General features: G+C 48.8%; 1 protein-coding gene across 10 annotated transcripts in view; it reads left to right on the top strand.

Moving 5' to 3' along the window:
- The window catches only part of lmo3 (LIM domain only 3), a 44,277-nt gene extending 30,707 nt beyond the window's left edge, over positions 1-13,570 (top strand). For all 10 annotated transcript variants that reach the window (XM_072710588.1, XM_023827116.2, XM_023827154.2 and 7 more), the window contains 2 exons: positions 6,443-6,568; positions 12,345-13,570. In XM_072710588.1, the coding sequence (XP_072566689.1) occupies positions 6,443-6,568; positions 12,345-12,450 (232 nt within the window). In that variant the 3' untranslated portion in view covers positions 12,451-13,570. The remainder of the gene's footprint in view (positions 1-6,442; positions 6,569-12,344) is intronic.
- The last annotated feature ends 3,785 nt before the right edge of the window (positions 13,571-17,355 follow it).

The raw sequence follows: 17,355 nt of genomic DNA, 5'->3' as shown, positions 1-17,355 counted from the left end.
TCATTTTCTGTACATAAGCAAAATATATCTGTTGTATAAGTTGTTGGGCCTTATTCTCTAAATCACCTGTGGTGGCTGCTTTTTCTCCCCAAGCCCAGGCTGAAACACGGCTGCTTTTGTGTCTGATTCACACCAGTATCTATCATAAGGTTGTCGAATCTCTCCTTTTAACATTCTTCAATTTGATATTTTGGAAGCTAGTTCTATAGTCTATGTTTTTTATTTTTGCTGTTTTTTTCCCCCCATATATTTCGATCAGAATTCAATATGTATTGTAAAAAAAAAAAAGAACAATTCTATATAAAATTAATAAGTCCACAAGAATGACCAATACTCAGGTTCCTGCATCACCTAGACCGTGCCCTAGCAAAGCGGAGCCGGGTAGCTCATTGCAGGGATCTTTAAAGCATGCATTTGTAAGCTGAGCTACACCATAGGCGCTAAAGTGGAGTCGTCGATTCACATTCACACCATGTGTAAAGAGGAATCTGGAGCCAGATTCCAATCGGCAACTCCGGAGCTTCAAGGCTGCATCGCTATTGGCCGACTCCTGCCGCCGTGACACAGGCATCCAGCCTATGGGGAAGGTCTGTGTCACCCTGACACTGCAGTCACAGGGGCCTGAGACTGAAACAGCACTGCCTGCCTGGCTAATCGAAGGTAGCTAAGCGAGAAAATGCACGCGGCCATTTGCAGAGAGTACCGCCTTAAATCTGTGTGGCTGCCGGTAGATCCTGGGCGGCCGCCCCGGGGCAGAAGGGCCGGGCACAGAATTGCGGGCTTGTTTGAAGGAAAGCCAGGGCAGCTCAGAGCCCTTTAACAACCTCTCCCCCCGGTGGTCGGTGCGAGATCACTGCAAGCCCCCACACGCAGATTGCAGTGATACCTCCCAGCCCAGATTCAAAACACACTCACCCTAAGGAACAACCCCACACATTTGCCTAAAAATAGTGTTTTATAAGGTAGTAAACAGGTTACTGGATCTCAGACAGGGCAATTACACGCATCTGCAAACTCTCTGTTATTTCCATTGTAAACATTTCTGTACCAGCTAGTTAACTAATGACTGTGGAGCAGGTATGAACAGCCTTGAGAACCTTTAAGTCTTTCTTTTTAAAAATGAGTGTGTTATACACCTTTTTAATCCAGGTTATAAGACTAAATCGCTTTTTGTGAAGTAAATGCATCCGGAGTTATATGTGGGTGTTTGTGCATGTTTGGACCATACCCCGTAGGGGGGGATCAGTCAAATTATGTGTGAAGAGCGTGATTCCTGGGCTGGCGCCAGTGGTCTGCTTGGCGGGGATAATTGCGGGCCTGGATGGGTACGGCGCTCCGCTTTGCGCGTGATGCAGGTGGGTTGGCAGTCGATGGCGGGCACTGATCCGCACATCTGGCCTTCATGGGGGCTCCAAACTTTCATTACTCTCCCTTCAGCATCAACCACATACCAAAAAGAGGAAGATATGTTCACAGCCTTGCCAGATTTCCAATCTCTGACTCCCCCCTACACACACACACTCGCACAAATCATCTCAGTCCAAGAAAAAAAAAATCCACCATTCTTCCTTCCTAGATGATTATATGCGATGAGTGCAGCTGGGTTTTTTTTGTTTCGGATGAGCGGCGATCTGTGTACACAGATCCCCCTTTAAACGGGTGATGGCACCCCCAAGAGGAGGTCGATGGCAGTGCAGAGGTTAAAAATGTTGAATTCTACCCTGAAGGTTGCCAGGTCAAATCCCCCCAAGGGATACTGCTCTTGTCTTCTTCAATAAGATGGTTTGCTGGTAAAATTAAGCAGCTGGTTAAGGCACAGGGCTTTGGGTAAAAGCAGTGATCACTTTTGGAATAAGATTACATAAGGATGGATTTGTCATTGTTATGTGTTTTCTATGAGGTGGTGGACATTCGTCTTAAGCTGAAGTTACCCCTGCAGGTTGTTAGGAACCCCTACCCACCCCCCCCAGTTGAGATCTCATGTCATCATTTCCTTCGCATATCAACAATTATGCTATTTGTTCAGAGGGCTGTTACCGTTGGTGACATATCACAAGTAAACATCACAATTAGGAATGTGGGGTGAAAGAATGGAGTCAGGGTTGCCGAAGTTAGCGTCCCAGATGGGGGGGGGGGTGTGCGAGGGGGCGAAAGAGACAAGGAGTGGGACGGGGAGTCAGGGAGCAGGAGTGTCGTCTCTGAGTTAATTAGATCTGATTCGTGCCCCAGCGTCCTCAGTCTGGTAGCTGACGGCCGGGTGGGAAGTGCACAACCCCCCCCCCCCCCCTTTTACGGAAGGGGGTGATAATTCATCATTAGGATCTCAGAGCCCAGGTGTAGATGAGATCTGATGGAGCCGGCAGCTGATCGGGCCTGGAGCACCCGAGGGGAAAGAGCTGATCTGGGGGCCAGTCCCCCCCCCAGTCAGGGCCATTGAGATAATATTACTTTAAGGATCCTTTGCTGATTAAAAAAAACAATCACAGATCGAGGGGGTCCCAGATCAGAGCAGCCCCCTTGCTGGCGACGCACCATTAAGTGTCTTCTTTTCACCCCAACATACGCAGAAAAACAAGCCCCACCGAAGACTCGCTGCGACGTCCAGGGACCCTTCGCCGCATTCCCTGCGGCTGTTTAGACGCAACAAATCATTTGTCTGTTATTAACCCGGAGCCTGTAATTATGCAGATTGCCATAGATTCTGCGGGGGCCGGTGGGGGTGGGGGGGGGGGTGGGCGAGGAAGGGGCTGGGGGCCGCGGTGCAGCACAGCCAGCTGAAGGGGTGGCGCGGCGCGGCAGAGCTGCACCGGGCACATTCATCATGTTGACTGATGGCATGAGAAGCAGGTCCCGGGTCCCGGTGGTTAATGTAGTGGGTAATTAACTGTCATTTGCCTAGTAATAGGCTGATGATCAATGGTTTGTGTGGAAACAAATTCTAATCAGGTAGCTGATAAATGCACACCGAGGCCAGAGCAACCGGAGTCACAGGGAGGCACAGTCGGAATTTCAAACGGCCTTTGACGTCGGGCCATTATTACCCTCCCCCTTCCCCCCGCCCCTGCCCAGAAAGGGATTAACCCCCGAAGAGCCCTATGTTTAATTCTCTGCCTTTAATACCCCGAGCAGATGCCTGTGACTAAGAGGGACAGGGGTCTTTGTTCTGGAAAGGCGTACCAGGATGGAGTTCAGGACCCGACCCCGAAATGCGTTTAAAAACTGGCACAAAATGCAGTCAATAACAGCGACTCTGTTTGTAAATACCTGCGGATGGAAGGTAATGTGAAGCACTGCTTCTTCCCGGCGGATTTACAAGCACTGGCGATCCCGTGCCGGGCCGCTCGCTCGGCTAGACGGTCCTGCTCTCATTCCCGCCGTTTCATAAAGCCGCGACGCTATGATCGAAACCCAATTACTTAGATTTCGCACTGCGATGAATTTATCAATGTTATTATCCATTGAGATGTCACCGCTTGCGCGCCATCCGAAGAGGGCAGCGATTTTAACGATTTTAGTCTTGCTGTGAGAGCTAAATTCTCTTTCGGGGTCCGGCAGGCTAATGCTTTGCGGAATAATTTAATTGGTGTCTCTTCAGAGATGACAGAACCGCTCCATTTTTCCCTCATGAAGTGGACCCGCCATCGGCCGCACTGGCCTGTCTCCTACCCCCCTCCCCCGCCCCCCCACACCACCCAAAAGCCCGCCATAGTTAATGAGCAGTCACATGACAGGTGGGTCATCACATCATGCTAAATAACTGGTGCTTCCCAGATTTTTCCAGTCCACATCTTGCCACCAAAATGTTGCTTTCAGCTTCTTTGAAACGTTCCTGTCAGCCCTGTTTCATGGGCGTCGACTGGAGGAGACCCTCGGACCCCCCCCCCCGGACCCCCCCCCCCGCAGGGTCAGGTCTCACATCCCCTAAATCTTCTAACTCCATTTCTGGACATCCGGCTCGAGGGGGGGGGGGGGTACTTCAGCAGAGAGGGTGCCTTTAAATGTATTAGGAGGGAAACTGCTTTTAATTCTCCAGTTGCCCCCCCCCCCCCCCCCCCCCATGCACTGCATCAGCCTGTTGCGATGGAAGAATGGTGACTTGGGTTCCCATGATCCTCTTGGGCAAGGAAGTCGCCAAGGCAACACATGAAGCAGGGGTCACTTTCTGTGGAAGCCCCACTAACGTGATCACCTGACCCGCTTGCCACTCCCTCTTTTAAACAGGAACTTTAAAATCAGTTTTTATTTCTCATTTATTTATTTCTTTCCTGCAGGGCGGCGCCGTGTCACACCTCAGCGCCGGCGTCACGCCTTGTTGGGCTTTTGATTTGACAGCGCGGTGTTGCTCCTGTTTAGCGGGTCGGGTTTAGGGGGCTGCGTAGGAAAGCGGCTCGCTCTCCCCCCTCCCCCCCCCCCCACTCCCCACCCCAACACGCGACTGAAATTCAGATTTAATGACAAAGAAAAGAAATTAAAATGAAGCGGGGCAGAACAGACGCGGCCTTTGATGTGGCGCAGGGCTGCCTCGCTCACACATGTATGTCCGCATTGAATTGGAGATTTTGTTGCGCCGGATGCAGCTTCTAAAAATGCTATTTTTTTCACAGCAGACATGTTTCGTAGAAGAGCTACACCTCAGCTTCCCTTAAAACGTGTGTTAGATGCCTCACTTAGCCCCAGAAACATAAAGTGTAACATTATCAGAACAGCAGACTGGGGAGGCTGCTAACTTTCACACGCTTTTGTTTCCGAAGGTTTTCACAAACAATGTTTTAATGAATTTTGCGCAAGGCTCGTTAGAGTAGTTTTGGAATCGATTAAAGGTGCCCATAAAATATAAATGCCTGCATAAGACCCAGGTGGACCTGCGAGTCCCTCTAACACAAAGGGTAGTTTTTGCGCTTTTCTTACCCTTTTCGCTGGGGACTCAAGTTGCCCAAAGCAAGGTTTAGCTCCAAAAACGTCCTAATGAACCCACTGGACATCAGGTTCCCGTTTGATAGAAACACTGCTGTTCGCATTTCCCCTTCTGTCAATGCAGTGGAATTCCTCACAGCACCACGAAACCTTTGCGGCAATATCTTACAGTAATATCTGTTTTTCCTGATTCGTTGTGTGTGTGTTTATAAACGGCAGTTTTTATCATGCAGCTTACCAGGCATATTACCAGTAGGTTTCCTCTTTACTCTGGTACTTCTCAGTTTTGGAGAGGCACAAAAGAGTCCTCTCATAAAGGAAATGGTTCCTGCAGAAAGGTACAAGCTGACATTCTAGTTCTGTCTTTAAGCAGGTCCTGAATTTAATTTTCATTTACTTCGCACAGTTTTGCCCAAAGTAATGTACAAGTGAGAAAAGCTTGAGGTCAGAGGGCAGGGTCTGTGAGTCTCCCTGGAGCAGTGGGGTTTAAAGACCTTGCCCAAGGGCCCAAAGGTGATATGATTACTGTGCCAGCCAAAGGATTTGAACCTATGACCTTCTGGACACAACGGCCGATCCCCAGCTCTCTAAGCTACACCACTCAAATCCGGTTCTATCAAAATCACACTGTAATCGTGTGGTGTCAGAATTCAGAAGGAGGAGATAATCCATTTACATTGTTTTCTAAGTATATGTGGTATTGTTTTGAGTATTCATTACTTGTGTCAATAAAAAGAGAGAATTTGGCATTTTGCTGCATGTAGATATACAGCATGCCGGAAACAAGATCAATACCTCTCCTCACACGTCGCTCCTCACATCTATCACGACCCCATCGGCAGATCTGTGCTGCCAGAGGACTAGCGTAACGTCGGCTTTTTAATGTAACTGTGGTCCATAATCAGCCTTTGCATTTCGTCTCCTAATAAGTCTGTAATCAGTATGACTTTGTAAGCGCCGCAGGATGGCAGCCCTGGGGACTGCACATTTATACAGAAGAACAAAGGCGATCCGCAACACCGTCCGCAACACGCCGCACTGCTATATTTAGACAGCTCTGAAGAAAGAGGCCTAATTCTTTTAATTACAGCTGTCTTGTTCCCTTCGATTAAGCCGGCTTCCCGTCAGGCGGGCTGCCGGGATAGATGTCCGCCACCGCCGCCCCTCGCCGTAATTCGACAGGTATTTACGGCGCGCGGGGCTCGATCTACAGCAGTTTTGCCTCCGGGAGACGTGCTTTGTAAAGGTTAATAAACAGCTCCGCGTTGCTCAGCCCCGGTATCGTCCATCAGCCGGCGATTCTTCGCGGACTCCCAGAGAGGCGCGGAGCTCTGTCATTTTAACAATGATGGCAAAGCGCCCCAAGAAACTCGCACTCTAATGGGTTATTTTGCTCTCTGATTGTGCCATGGCTGTTTTCGCAAAGCAGAGACCTCACGAGGACAGAGAAGCGGGGGCTTAATGAGTGCCGGTGTGGTGTTTTGTGGGCCGCCGCCGGTCTGACGAGCGGGACGTGTCTCTCCGACAGGTTGTTCGGAGTGACGGGGAACTGCGCCGCCTGCAGCAAGCTGATCCCCGCCTTCGAGATGGTCATGAGGGCCAAGGACAACGTCTACCACTTGGACTGCTTCGCCTGCCAGCTCTGCAATCAGAGGTGAGTGAGAGTGGGAGGGGCTGGGGGGAAGGGGGCAGGGATACATAGGATGGCCACGCCCACCCCTCCTCTCAGCCAATGAGTAAACAGGTCGCGTGATGCACTGCATGGTGGGTGGGCTGCCGTGTCTTCCGCTCATTAAGAAGAAGCAGACATATGTAAGGCCCTGGGCATCACAGCACATTTATCACATAAAGGAGCTGTAAAATCCAGAAAAACAAATCAAAATGCAGGCAGGGGTAGGGAATGGTACAATCCAAACTGCAAGGCGTCGGAAAGGCTGTAGCAGAGCAGTCAGATCAGCCAGGAGTGACTTATCAAATAGATTAATTTGCAGTCGCAAAAAGCTGATAGGAACAAAACAAGTAGATGATGTAATTCTGTAAATATTAGCTTTTTCGTAATTGATCTCGAGCTGCTGATTAATTTCGGTGACCTAAAATTGGCGTTAAGACATTGTTATGGAAGTGTGTCCACTCATTGGAAAAACGAGATTGGATGTCGTTAAGTGTTTTGTTGACAGCGTTACTTTCTTGAATCAGTGAGGAGAAATGACAAAAATCAACCCGCTCTCTGTCTCTGATGTCCTGCTCTTTTGCTACATGGGATTTTGACCCTAATGAAGGAAACTCTCATGGCCTTTCTGGAGTTGCTGAGAAAGGCCCTTCAAAAGCTTTTTGGGAAGGTCAGCTTAAGCATTTTCAACATTTGGAAGAGGCCTGTCAGCCGCTGTCCAGCTGAACCACACTGACAGGTCCCGCTTATGAAAGTATGACTAATCTTTAGCAGCAAAGTCACCTCCTCCCTTGGCGTCCAGCTCCTTCCTGGTGTAATAACTCCATGGGGTTGGGGGGGGGGGAACAGGTAGGAGCAGCAGATGGGCTGAGGCTGTACCAATGCCATCAATCCAGGGATCACATCCTGAATACATCGTGCGATAAGGAGCATCTGAAGAGATGAGACGGGCCTCAGCGCCTCCCCATGACATGGCGGCCCGATCTCATCGAGGTGGCGACTCCGGAGGAGTCCGTGTCCACACTCACCTGGGGGGGGGGTCTGCCTGTAGGCCTGGGAGGGGGTGTAGGCGGGGCCATCTGTGTATCGCACAGAGATTTGGAAGGTGGTGATCCTGTGATCCTGGGCCGCTGCTCATCAGATCATTACATCTAAGCATAACGATTGTAAGGGTAGCCGCCATAAATATTACTTAAACTGATATGTTTACATATATTTTATATTTAATTGATGTTGATTTGATTTGTAGTAGGAACTACATCATGGTCTGTGCTCTGCACGGGCACTGGAAGTGTGGCGATGTTTTGCCAGGAAGACGAGAACAGGAGAAGTTTGCGTACTGCTAGGGTTTAAAGAATTTAAAGAGTTTAAAGGTTGATGTTACATTAATTGCCGAGTCCCTATTAAGAGGGTGGTGGAAGGTTGCTGGTTCAGATCCCAGAGCAAGTAGAGCTAACATCAATGAGCAAGGCCAGTAAGCCTCAGTTGCACCTGAGATCCTCTTTTCTCGATTTCACATCACTTTGGTCAAAAACATCTGCTGAATAAAAAAGTACATTTCCATAAGGTAATATGCATTCTGCTCTGCCTCCTATCAGACTGTCATTTGTCAGCAGAGGAGCAGGACAGTGTCCTGGGATGTACGTCATCCCACCTGTTTTTAGACACCCTGATTGGAAACATCCCCAACACAAAAAGCAACAAAATCAATACTGAACATAAATAAGCCTTCGTAAGCTCCTGAGAACTTTCTCCTTTCCTGGTGACATAGTTGGCATCCTTAAAACCCAACACCTACAAAACACAGATAACCCAACCCCTGCGGACAGTGTGCTGGACCCATACCGAGGACCGATTTACTGGTCTTGTCTTGCATTCCAATCACCCCCCCCCCCCCCCCCCAAACATCCAAGCAATCCCCCCTCCCCCCAAAACCTTTCAGCCTCGCCAAACATTAAAAGGCCCCAACATTCCAATCGAATCCATCTAACGACTAGGAGAAAGATCTCTCTTTGGATCATCATTAGGAATGTACCATCTGATAAATGGCGGGGGTCGTCGGGGTCCACCGGTGTAATTACGCGTCGTTTTTGCGGGTCACTTCACCCAGCATCTGCGTTTGAAGGTTAAATCACCACAATCAGATACATAGGCAGCGTAATCGCCCTGCCTGCTTTGTTGGTAAATACTTTGGCATAGAGATTTCACATGTTTTTCTTTCACGAAGGACACTACCTCACCCTCAGGAACGTTAAGGAGTAGCTGGACATGCTAATCTCTTTCTGCTGTTATGCCTCCCTTAAATCAGCGCACCTACTGAGACTGACTGAAGACAAATACACTGTCCACATCACCAGCATCCTCAAGCAGGGGCGTTGCTAGAGATTTTGGGCCCCATGAAAGCATATCATATTAGGCCCCCCAGTCCAAACCAATCCAGTTATTTTCCTAATTTTTTAGGGCCCCTGTCACTCAGGGGCCCTTGGAATCGTCCTAGCTTTCCTCCCCCTTACGGCGCCCCTGTCCTCAAGTAAACACATACTGCTTCATTCATCCATCCATCCACCTTCCATAGCTACTTATCCAGTTTACAGGAAGCACAGGATGTGCCGCAGTCTAAATCAGTGGGTCACCAACAAGCCGATCGGCTAGATATTTCCTCATTTCCAGTAGACTGTGACAGAACTCCCCCCCCCCCTTGCCAAAATTTACCACTGAGGGGAACCGCCCCCCCAACTCTGGTCAGCAAACTACACCGTCACGACTTGCCAGCTTCCCAGATTTCTTTATAAAAGCGGCGTGCACTGTTAAAAAGGATGGGGACCATTATCTAAATACTACTGCATAACTCTTTCTGTGAATAAGTTACTTTATAAAGCACCACAACTGTTTAAACTATGTGTCCCCTCAATATGACATCACACTCCATAGGATGGTCCAGTAAGAGGCTCACGTGAGCACAGCAGCATCCCTGCGTGTCCTGCTCCACTTTGCCGGATTACAAGACAAGCAGCTTCTCCTCCCTCACTGCCTCATTCCCAGCTTGCCTGTGACCCTGGATGGGCCAGATGAAACCTGAGTCACCCCTCAAGCCACAGATCAGCCCGGGGGACACATAATCAATGGCTTGTCTTCCAGCCTCACCATAAAGTGACTCTGGATCCAGTTTCCCAGCCGGGGGACCCGGGGGTGATCTCTGCGGGATGCCTGGCGAGGCAACAGGGCACTGGGGGACACCTGGGATAGCCGGCAGTCTCACTTCGGGTCCCCTGCAGCTGCTCATCCAACTCTGAGGAGCAACTCCGTCTTGCTGTGGCTGTCTGTGTATTAACTTTTGAGTAATTATAAATGGCTGTTCACCACTCAATGCCAGGAGGAAATCGCAGCGCAGTAAAACAATGCAAACCCAAGCAGATACATCAGCGGCGCCCTGAAACTCCGCCTGATAGGTGAAACAGAAGGTATCTGAGCGGCCCACGAAAACCCCCCTGTGGAGCTGACGGCTCCCAATAAGCTCGGCAGGTTTGTCGCTCTGCAAAATAATTTCATTTAACTTGCAGCCAATCGGCGGGCTCGGTGGTTAGGGCCCGCGGGGCCGTGGGCTCAATCGGCGGCTCCGCGTGTGTCTGAGGAGTTGGCACGTTCTGCCATGTTGATGTGGGCTTTCTCCCGCTCGGAATCACCTGGATCGCTGTATCTAATCGCCCGTAGTGTCCTGCAATGACCCTGGTGTCCCATCCTGCCTCGAGTCTTGCATTATTCTGCACAAATAAATCTATTAGGCCTCTACCTGGGCATTCCTTGTTAACTTCCTCCCTCAGGACACAGCAGCAGGTCACCTGTCAAAATTCCCGTGTATGGCGTTCCCTGCTGCCATCCCACCGCCGCATCCGAGCTGTCTGTCCCTTCCGACATTCCTTTGGTATCGCAGACGGTGATGGGCGCATTCCTCTCCGCCGCTGTCTCTCCTGTCCCCCCACGTACCTCGTTTTGTGTTTCCGTGATCGCTGTACACGCCGAGCGCGCTCTTGATTACCCGACGGCGCTCTGGGAAAAAGAGGGGGGGTTGGAAGGGGAGCAGAACTGAAGCCGAAACAACATGCTGTTACAATTAAGCGCCGGTGTCACCGGGTCAACTGTTTGTGAACCAGCGCTTCACTAATGGTAATTAGATTTAGTGTCGTGGAGACGTTTCCCCCCCCCCCCCCCACGCTTTGTGACAAGCTCCTGGTTATTTAGTGGCCGATTAGTCTAGTTAGCGTGCCTCCGAGGCAAGGAGCCGACACCGCCATATATCTGTGAGGGGCCACCCCGAGCTGTCCCGGGAGTGAAATATCCCAGCAGCCCCTGTGGTGAGACCTGTGCTGGTATCGTGTCCTGGTTCTGAACACCACACTGAGGAAGGTGATGGCTGTCTGGATAGACGAGAGATTCATCCATCCTTCATCCATCCTTCATCACTTCATCCAGTACAGGCCTATAAGGAAAAGAGATTCATTCACAGGGTAAGTTAATTTCCAGGCAAATGAATACATAAAACCCACGATAATTGATGCTATGTTGGGGGCACTAAGGATTGTAAGGAAAACAAGGAAAACAGGAACTGCTTTTGTTCTGTTGGTTTTTTTTTGTTTTTTTTTTTGCTTTTTTGAACGAGCCCTGATGGGTTGAGAATAATAATCTTGTTTTGTTCGTCGCCTGGAACTTGCAGATGCCGGTGACATTTTCTCCGCGCAGAGAGACGATTGAGGGGTAGGAAATAAGATGCGGGGGCAACAAACACAAGTGGGAAGGGGGGTAAAAAAGCAGTGAGTTAGCAGCATGGTGTCCTATTAGCGGAGAGCGGGAAGGTAGGATGCACCACACTGCTGAAGACGGACACTAATGGATTCTGGGAGAGCGGCTATCGTTTTTATAGGGGGGATGACACCATTATGTTAAGCATGGCTATGGCTCTGTTTAATCACCGTGACAACGGAATGCATCGGTCGTCCCCGACGACAGGCTGGTGCTCATTTGACGTTGCCGCATTCAGTTCTCAGAGAAAAAAAAAACACACACAGCAGAAGAAGTTGTCCCATCATGGACGAAACGAAAGCTTTTGCCTGCGATTCACACCGAGCGCCGTCTCTGCACCCACGAACGAAACCCTGCAGTCAGATGGTATTCTCAAAGTTTTAATTCCTCCTAAAACAGTCTCACAGTGAAAAGCCCCTTAATCCAGCCGCTAGGAGGAAATAATAGCCTTTAATCTCAGAATCGTAGAGCTCGGGTATCGTGCTGCTTAAAACGGACGGAAACTGCCCCCCCCCAAGCAACGCAAATCGTGTTCCTCCGGTGGATGCTGCGGAAAGTCAAATAAAGGGGGGGCAGACATCCCCAGGTAACCAGTATGGCCGACGTTCAGACCTTGTTGAACCCTTATTGCGAATACAGTAAACAGCCCCCCCAGGACTGCCGGTCTGGGCGCTCGCTTAAACTTAATCTCCACTCGGCCGCGGTGAAAAGGTCAAGTGCAACTTTCGCCCACCGTCAGGCGGAACAAAAGGTCTGAGATGTTGGAACGGCGCTCCGATGCAGCTCCGGGAACGCTGGGTTGGTGGGGGGGCTGTTTGGGAGGCCAAAATGAGCTAGACAGTGAGAAAAGCCTGCAGCATGGTACTAATGAAGAGACATTTGTTTCCTGTGCTTTAAATTTGCAATGTTGTGTTCCCCCCCCCCCCCCCCACTCTCTCTCTCCCTCCCTCTTTCTCTCTCTCAGATTTTGTGTGGGAGACAAATTCTTCCTGAAGAACAACATGATTCTATGTCAGACAGACTATGAAGAAGGACTCATGAAGGACGGTTATGCTCCCCAGGTTCGCTGAAGTCAGGCCTCCACCCTGCACCCCCCACCCCCCCACCCCCAAGGCCTGTCCCCACTCGCCCCCAAGAGAAAAAGAGAAAACCACACGACGAGCCTGCAATCAGCCCCTGAAAGCACTCATACTGTTTTATCAGCCACCCCCCCTCCCCTATGTACATAACCCCTTCTTCACTGCACCCCCTAGGGGACCTGCTGTATAGAATGGCTATAGATATTGGACTGAATTTGGGCAGTGGCACCCATAACGTCACGATGGACTGAGTGGGGAGTTTTTTTGTATTAATGAAGACTTCAAGCTGCGACCCCAACACACACACACACACACACACACACCTCCAGCCACCAGTTCCCATAGCCCCTTAACCCTCCAGCTCCCGGCACCAACAATCGCCTTATTGGGGACAGCCCCAGTCACCCCGCCCCCCGCCCCCAACCCAGGCCTAATGGACAGCACCCTTACACACTGTTTGAGGATAAAAGAAAAGAAAATAAGAATTCCCTCCCCCCCCCCCCCATGAGATGGAGCCACCATAAGATCTCAGGTTGACAGGGGTGTCAGAACAGGGGGTGTCTAAATTCTCCCTCTGCTCTGAAATGAGAGAGATTCACTCTCTTTTTGTATAGCTCTGCCCTTCTTTTTACCTATGATTCCCTTCCCGTCGTTCCAACATACTTGGGAATTTTGTTGGTCCTCAAATGACTGGGCAGAGTTCGGAAGTCTTAAGAAACATTTTATTTAAACAAAACCGAGCCCCACGCAACTACGTGAATTTAACTGCTGTCACCGTCATGGTGAAAAGCCATACTGGGGCCTGATGTCATCAGCGTGGGCCGGCCTACGCACGTGGTTGTTGCCGTGGTGACTTCTCTATGTCCCCCCCCCCCCCATGGAGAATTGGCCCCTGTGTGTGTTTGACAAGTCCCTTGCGTTCACTTTTCAGGCGGGCAGCCATTTTGCAAAACCCGAAGGCCAATTGATTTTCCATTTGGAATTGACGTTGTATATACGTTTGTTTTCCTTTGCTTGCTATTGTATAATGATTTCTTTTTAAGTGTCAGACAGCATGAAATGTTTATTTTTTGGACTACTCTTGTACATACTGTATTGTAATAATTTTAAGCACAAGTGTAATACAGTTTTATTGTGTTACGACTGGTGTGATCTCCTTATTTCCCTCCTTCTTTGCTAAATGCCAGTGCAGGTCATTTCTTGCGTGAGCCAGTATCTTTATTGGGAAATTTTACTGGAGCATTTCTGGAAATTTGGAATGAAAATTGGAGTCCCCTTGGTTTAATTCATGTGAGGCCTTTACTTCATGTGTTGTTTTTTTACAAATTTACAAATATCACATGCAAAATGTGTTTCATTTCACTTTTGGGAACAACTACTTCTTTTTTTACGATTAACTATTTAGCTACACGCACACTTCAATATACACAAGTCATTTGATTTGATTAGGTGAAAGTCTTCTCACAACCAAACTATGGGCATGGCGTGCTCAAACTATAATGTTACCCAGTCAGCTCTTACATCTGTAGAAACAATTCTTGTCATCGTTTTCGGAGATGCACAGGAACAAAAACATGCCCCCCTTTAATTTAGGGGGTCAAAAGAATTTCCCAGCTCTAAGAAGTGTGAAATCATTGGGTGAAAGCCAACACTCAAATGCTTGGAAGAAGATTGAACCTTAGGTTGGGCATGTATCATGGACAGTCAGGGGTAACTATCCCATAAAGCTATGGGACTCACTGACCAATCAGCAGCTTTTCACAAACAGACACTTTAAGAATGAAAAACGACAACAGAGAAAATGTAGCAGAGTTCTGGGGTAAGACACCCAGACCAGCTGTCTCCCCTTTCATGCGGGTGATGGGAGAAGGTTCAGGATCCGTTAGCATATCCAGCTCTTAGCGGATCAGCTTCTGAGAATCCAGGAGCATCACACGCGACTTGTTCCACTTATGCTCTATCTCTCGTTAACTACTCTTGTTCATCTTATCTGCCTCCTGCATAATAGCATCCCCTGTCTTACCCTTTGAGGATAATTTACTTCAAAACAAATGCCTTAATATGCAAGGATATTTTCCAGAACAAGGCATTGAGTCAGAGATAAGAGTTACGGACACGGAAAGCTTCAAAGCTGGAATTCTGGGAATTGTGGAATTTTAAACAGCTGTTGCATGTTGTCTGAGATTAAAACATAACATGTCTTCTTAAATGTTGTGTCTTTTTGATCTCAGATACCCAGTGTGGTCCTGGTGAAGCTCAATGCTCATTTAAAAAGAAGGCATTTGGTAACGAGACAACAGGAGAAGCTTTTTGTTTACAGCTCAGTTAAATTAGCCAAACTTCAATTGTATGGATCAAAAAATGTGGAAAAACTGGTCCTTTGAAGAGGTTTAAGTTGACTAATATCTAGAAGTTAACTGCACAATTGATGGTGAAAGTTCTTTCAAACGGTTAATGAGCTATACTGTTTCAGCAGTGTTGCGGCCTGCAGGTACACAGTGTAGAGAGTAGGTGCGCTGCAGCATCACACGGCTTCTCACTCTGTGATGGCATGACGCAGTGGCCCGGTGGGGAGCTCTGTTCCACCCCAGCTGTCCCTGTGCTACCTGGGATGGGCTCCAGGCCGCCTGTGATCCTGCGTTGGATAAATGGTTGTGGAAAATGGATGAATATTATATTATAAGGTGTTCATGGTTTCAGTGCCCTGAACATCTATTGCATACCGGGGTAACCGAAGGCCCAGCCAACAAATGCCCCTTGACTGCTGTGTCAGTGGGTCCGCTCCAGTTCAGAAACATAGTACAGCCTGACGAGACCTGACAGTAACCCCCCCCCACCCCGAAACCGCTTACGCCTCCCTCATCTCCCCGGTCTCTCCTCCTCCTCCTCCGCCTGCCTCGTCGAGGGCTCAGGTTTGATCACGGCGGTCCGTTTTTCAGAGGGCACGTCGGGTCAGTACTGTCGGGCTGTAGCAGAACATGGGTGTCACGTTGTGACTCCAAATCAGAAGATTCTCACCTGGGCACAAGCAGAACATGGAATTCAAACCTGAGGTAGACAGGGGGAAACTGGAGAAAACCCTAGTCAGTCATTCAAAGCAGTTTAACCATATCAGACAATCCATCCAAACAGAACATCCTTTGTTAGGAAATACTCCGGCTAAATATTTCAAATTAGCCTAAAAATATTAATTTACATCCTAATATAGGTCATTTATTAAATTTGAGCCCACACTTATTTTCTAATTGCCTGGGCTAGATCACTGCATGGTGGCGGAGGGCATGAATGTTACCAGGGTACCAGCCCATTATTCATTGGCATCTGGTGGTTCTTGCTTGTCTCTAGCACGCTAGACAACACGGCCAAACCTGGCCGCACTCTGCGGACCTGATACCCATCACGTCCGTCTTTTTCAATAGTTACTCCCCAGCAGTTCGTTAAATGCAACCCCTCCCCCACCACCACCCCCAACTCCAACCCCTCCCTGCATCACGTGGGTCACCGTCCCAGCCAGCGGAGGTCTTACATCACCATTTCATCCTCTCAAAATGCCCACACTTACCGAGGGAGACCAAAGCCGATTATTTGGGTTCTGTGGTGATTCAGGGGGGTGCCAGCAACTCACAGGGCATTTTGGAGGGATTGCTGTTCGGGAGGAGAAAAATCTCAGCTTCATCCCCTCAGCAGCGCAGAGGGAAACGGAAGCTTATCTCACAAATGCAAAAAAAAATATATAATGATTATAATAAAGATAGATAAACTTTGGTCTTGGATGACAGTCATTAAAGGCGCTTAGAAAGAGCATTAGCTGCCAGCCGCTGTTTCGCTAACGACTTCACTCTCAGTCCACAGCTGACCCCAGAGTTTACAGTGGCAAAGGCTCCAGGGGCAAAAATAATGATCTTTACAGACATAGCAATGCTATCTGAAGCAGATAACGCCGTTTTAATGACTCTATCCTACGGCCCTTTAAGGAAGACGGGCCCACGACAAATCTACCCGTGTTATTGGATCAGGTCAAATTAGCTGTTTGTTGCTGAGGTAATGGACTTCTGTATTTTCCTGGATGATCTGAATGTGCCACCCAGTGTAAAAAGATTACTCATCTCCCCAAGACTATTTGCCACGCGTGTTCCTCTTCCGTAGCCTGAGAACGTACAAGTACAGCTTGTTATCTCCCAAACGGTAAAGAAAAGAGACACGCGTAATCAGACTGATAGCGATGGCAGCACGCAAACTGTGAAGGTTTTCTTTTTTTAATCGAAAGCACAAAGAAAAGGTGCATCTGTACGGACTGAGTGTTTTTCCCTCATGCACATGCTCAGTCTCCACAGTGGATGCAGCGTTTTTGCAGCAGGGCCCCTTCAGCATTGGGTTGTGAACCCCTTTGATAGTCGAGAGATGCCCTCTGACTAGGGCGACCACTCTTCTGGATTTCGGCAGGCCACCCCCCTGTTTGGACCACTGATGGGTTGCCTCCTTTTTGCCCCCTTTTTCTCCTTTCCCCCCTCAACAACTGGCACAGTGTCTCCCACCCTGGGTCACACAGAAAACGTGAAACTCCCACACTGTCGTACTTATAAGTATTTACTATGTCATTCTACCAAGATAACGAATAATTATCTCAGTAGATGTACCATTTATGACTTCTGTAGTAGTCATTCCTGCTACATCGTGTGATATCACGCCACAAATCTGTTCTAACGCTATTGATATAATAGTAACCAAATCCGATACAAACATGGAATCACATTTGTATTTGGATTTTCAGTTGGAGAGAAAAGCACCACGCGCACTACAATGCGATATGGTCTTAGCGAGAAACACTGCTTGCACAAGACAGCTATCCAAGTGAACGATAGTGATTTTCGATTCGTGAACATGTTGCTCTTTTGA

The sequence above is a fragment of the Paramormyrops kingsleyae genome, chromosome 1 (assembly GCF_048594095.1).
Source record: "Paramormyrops kingsleyae isolate MSU_618 chromosome 1, PKINGS_0.4, whole genome shotgun sequence".
NCBI classification, from domain to species: Eukaryota; Metazoa; Chordata; class Actinopteri; order Osteoglossiformes; family Mormyridae; genus Paramormyrops; species Paramormyrops kingsleyae.
Note: the sequence above shows the minus strand (reverse complement) of the source record. Positions and strands in the feature narration are given on the sequence as shown.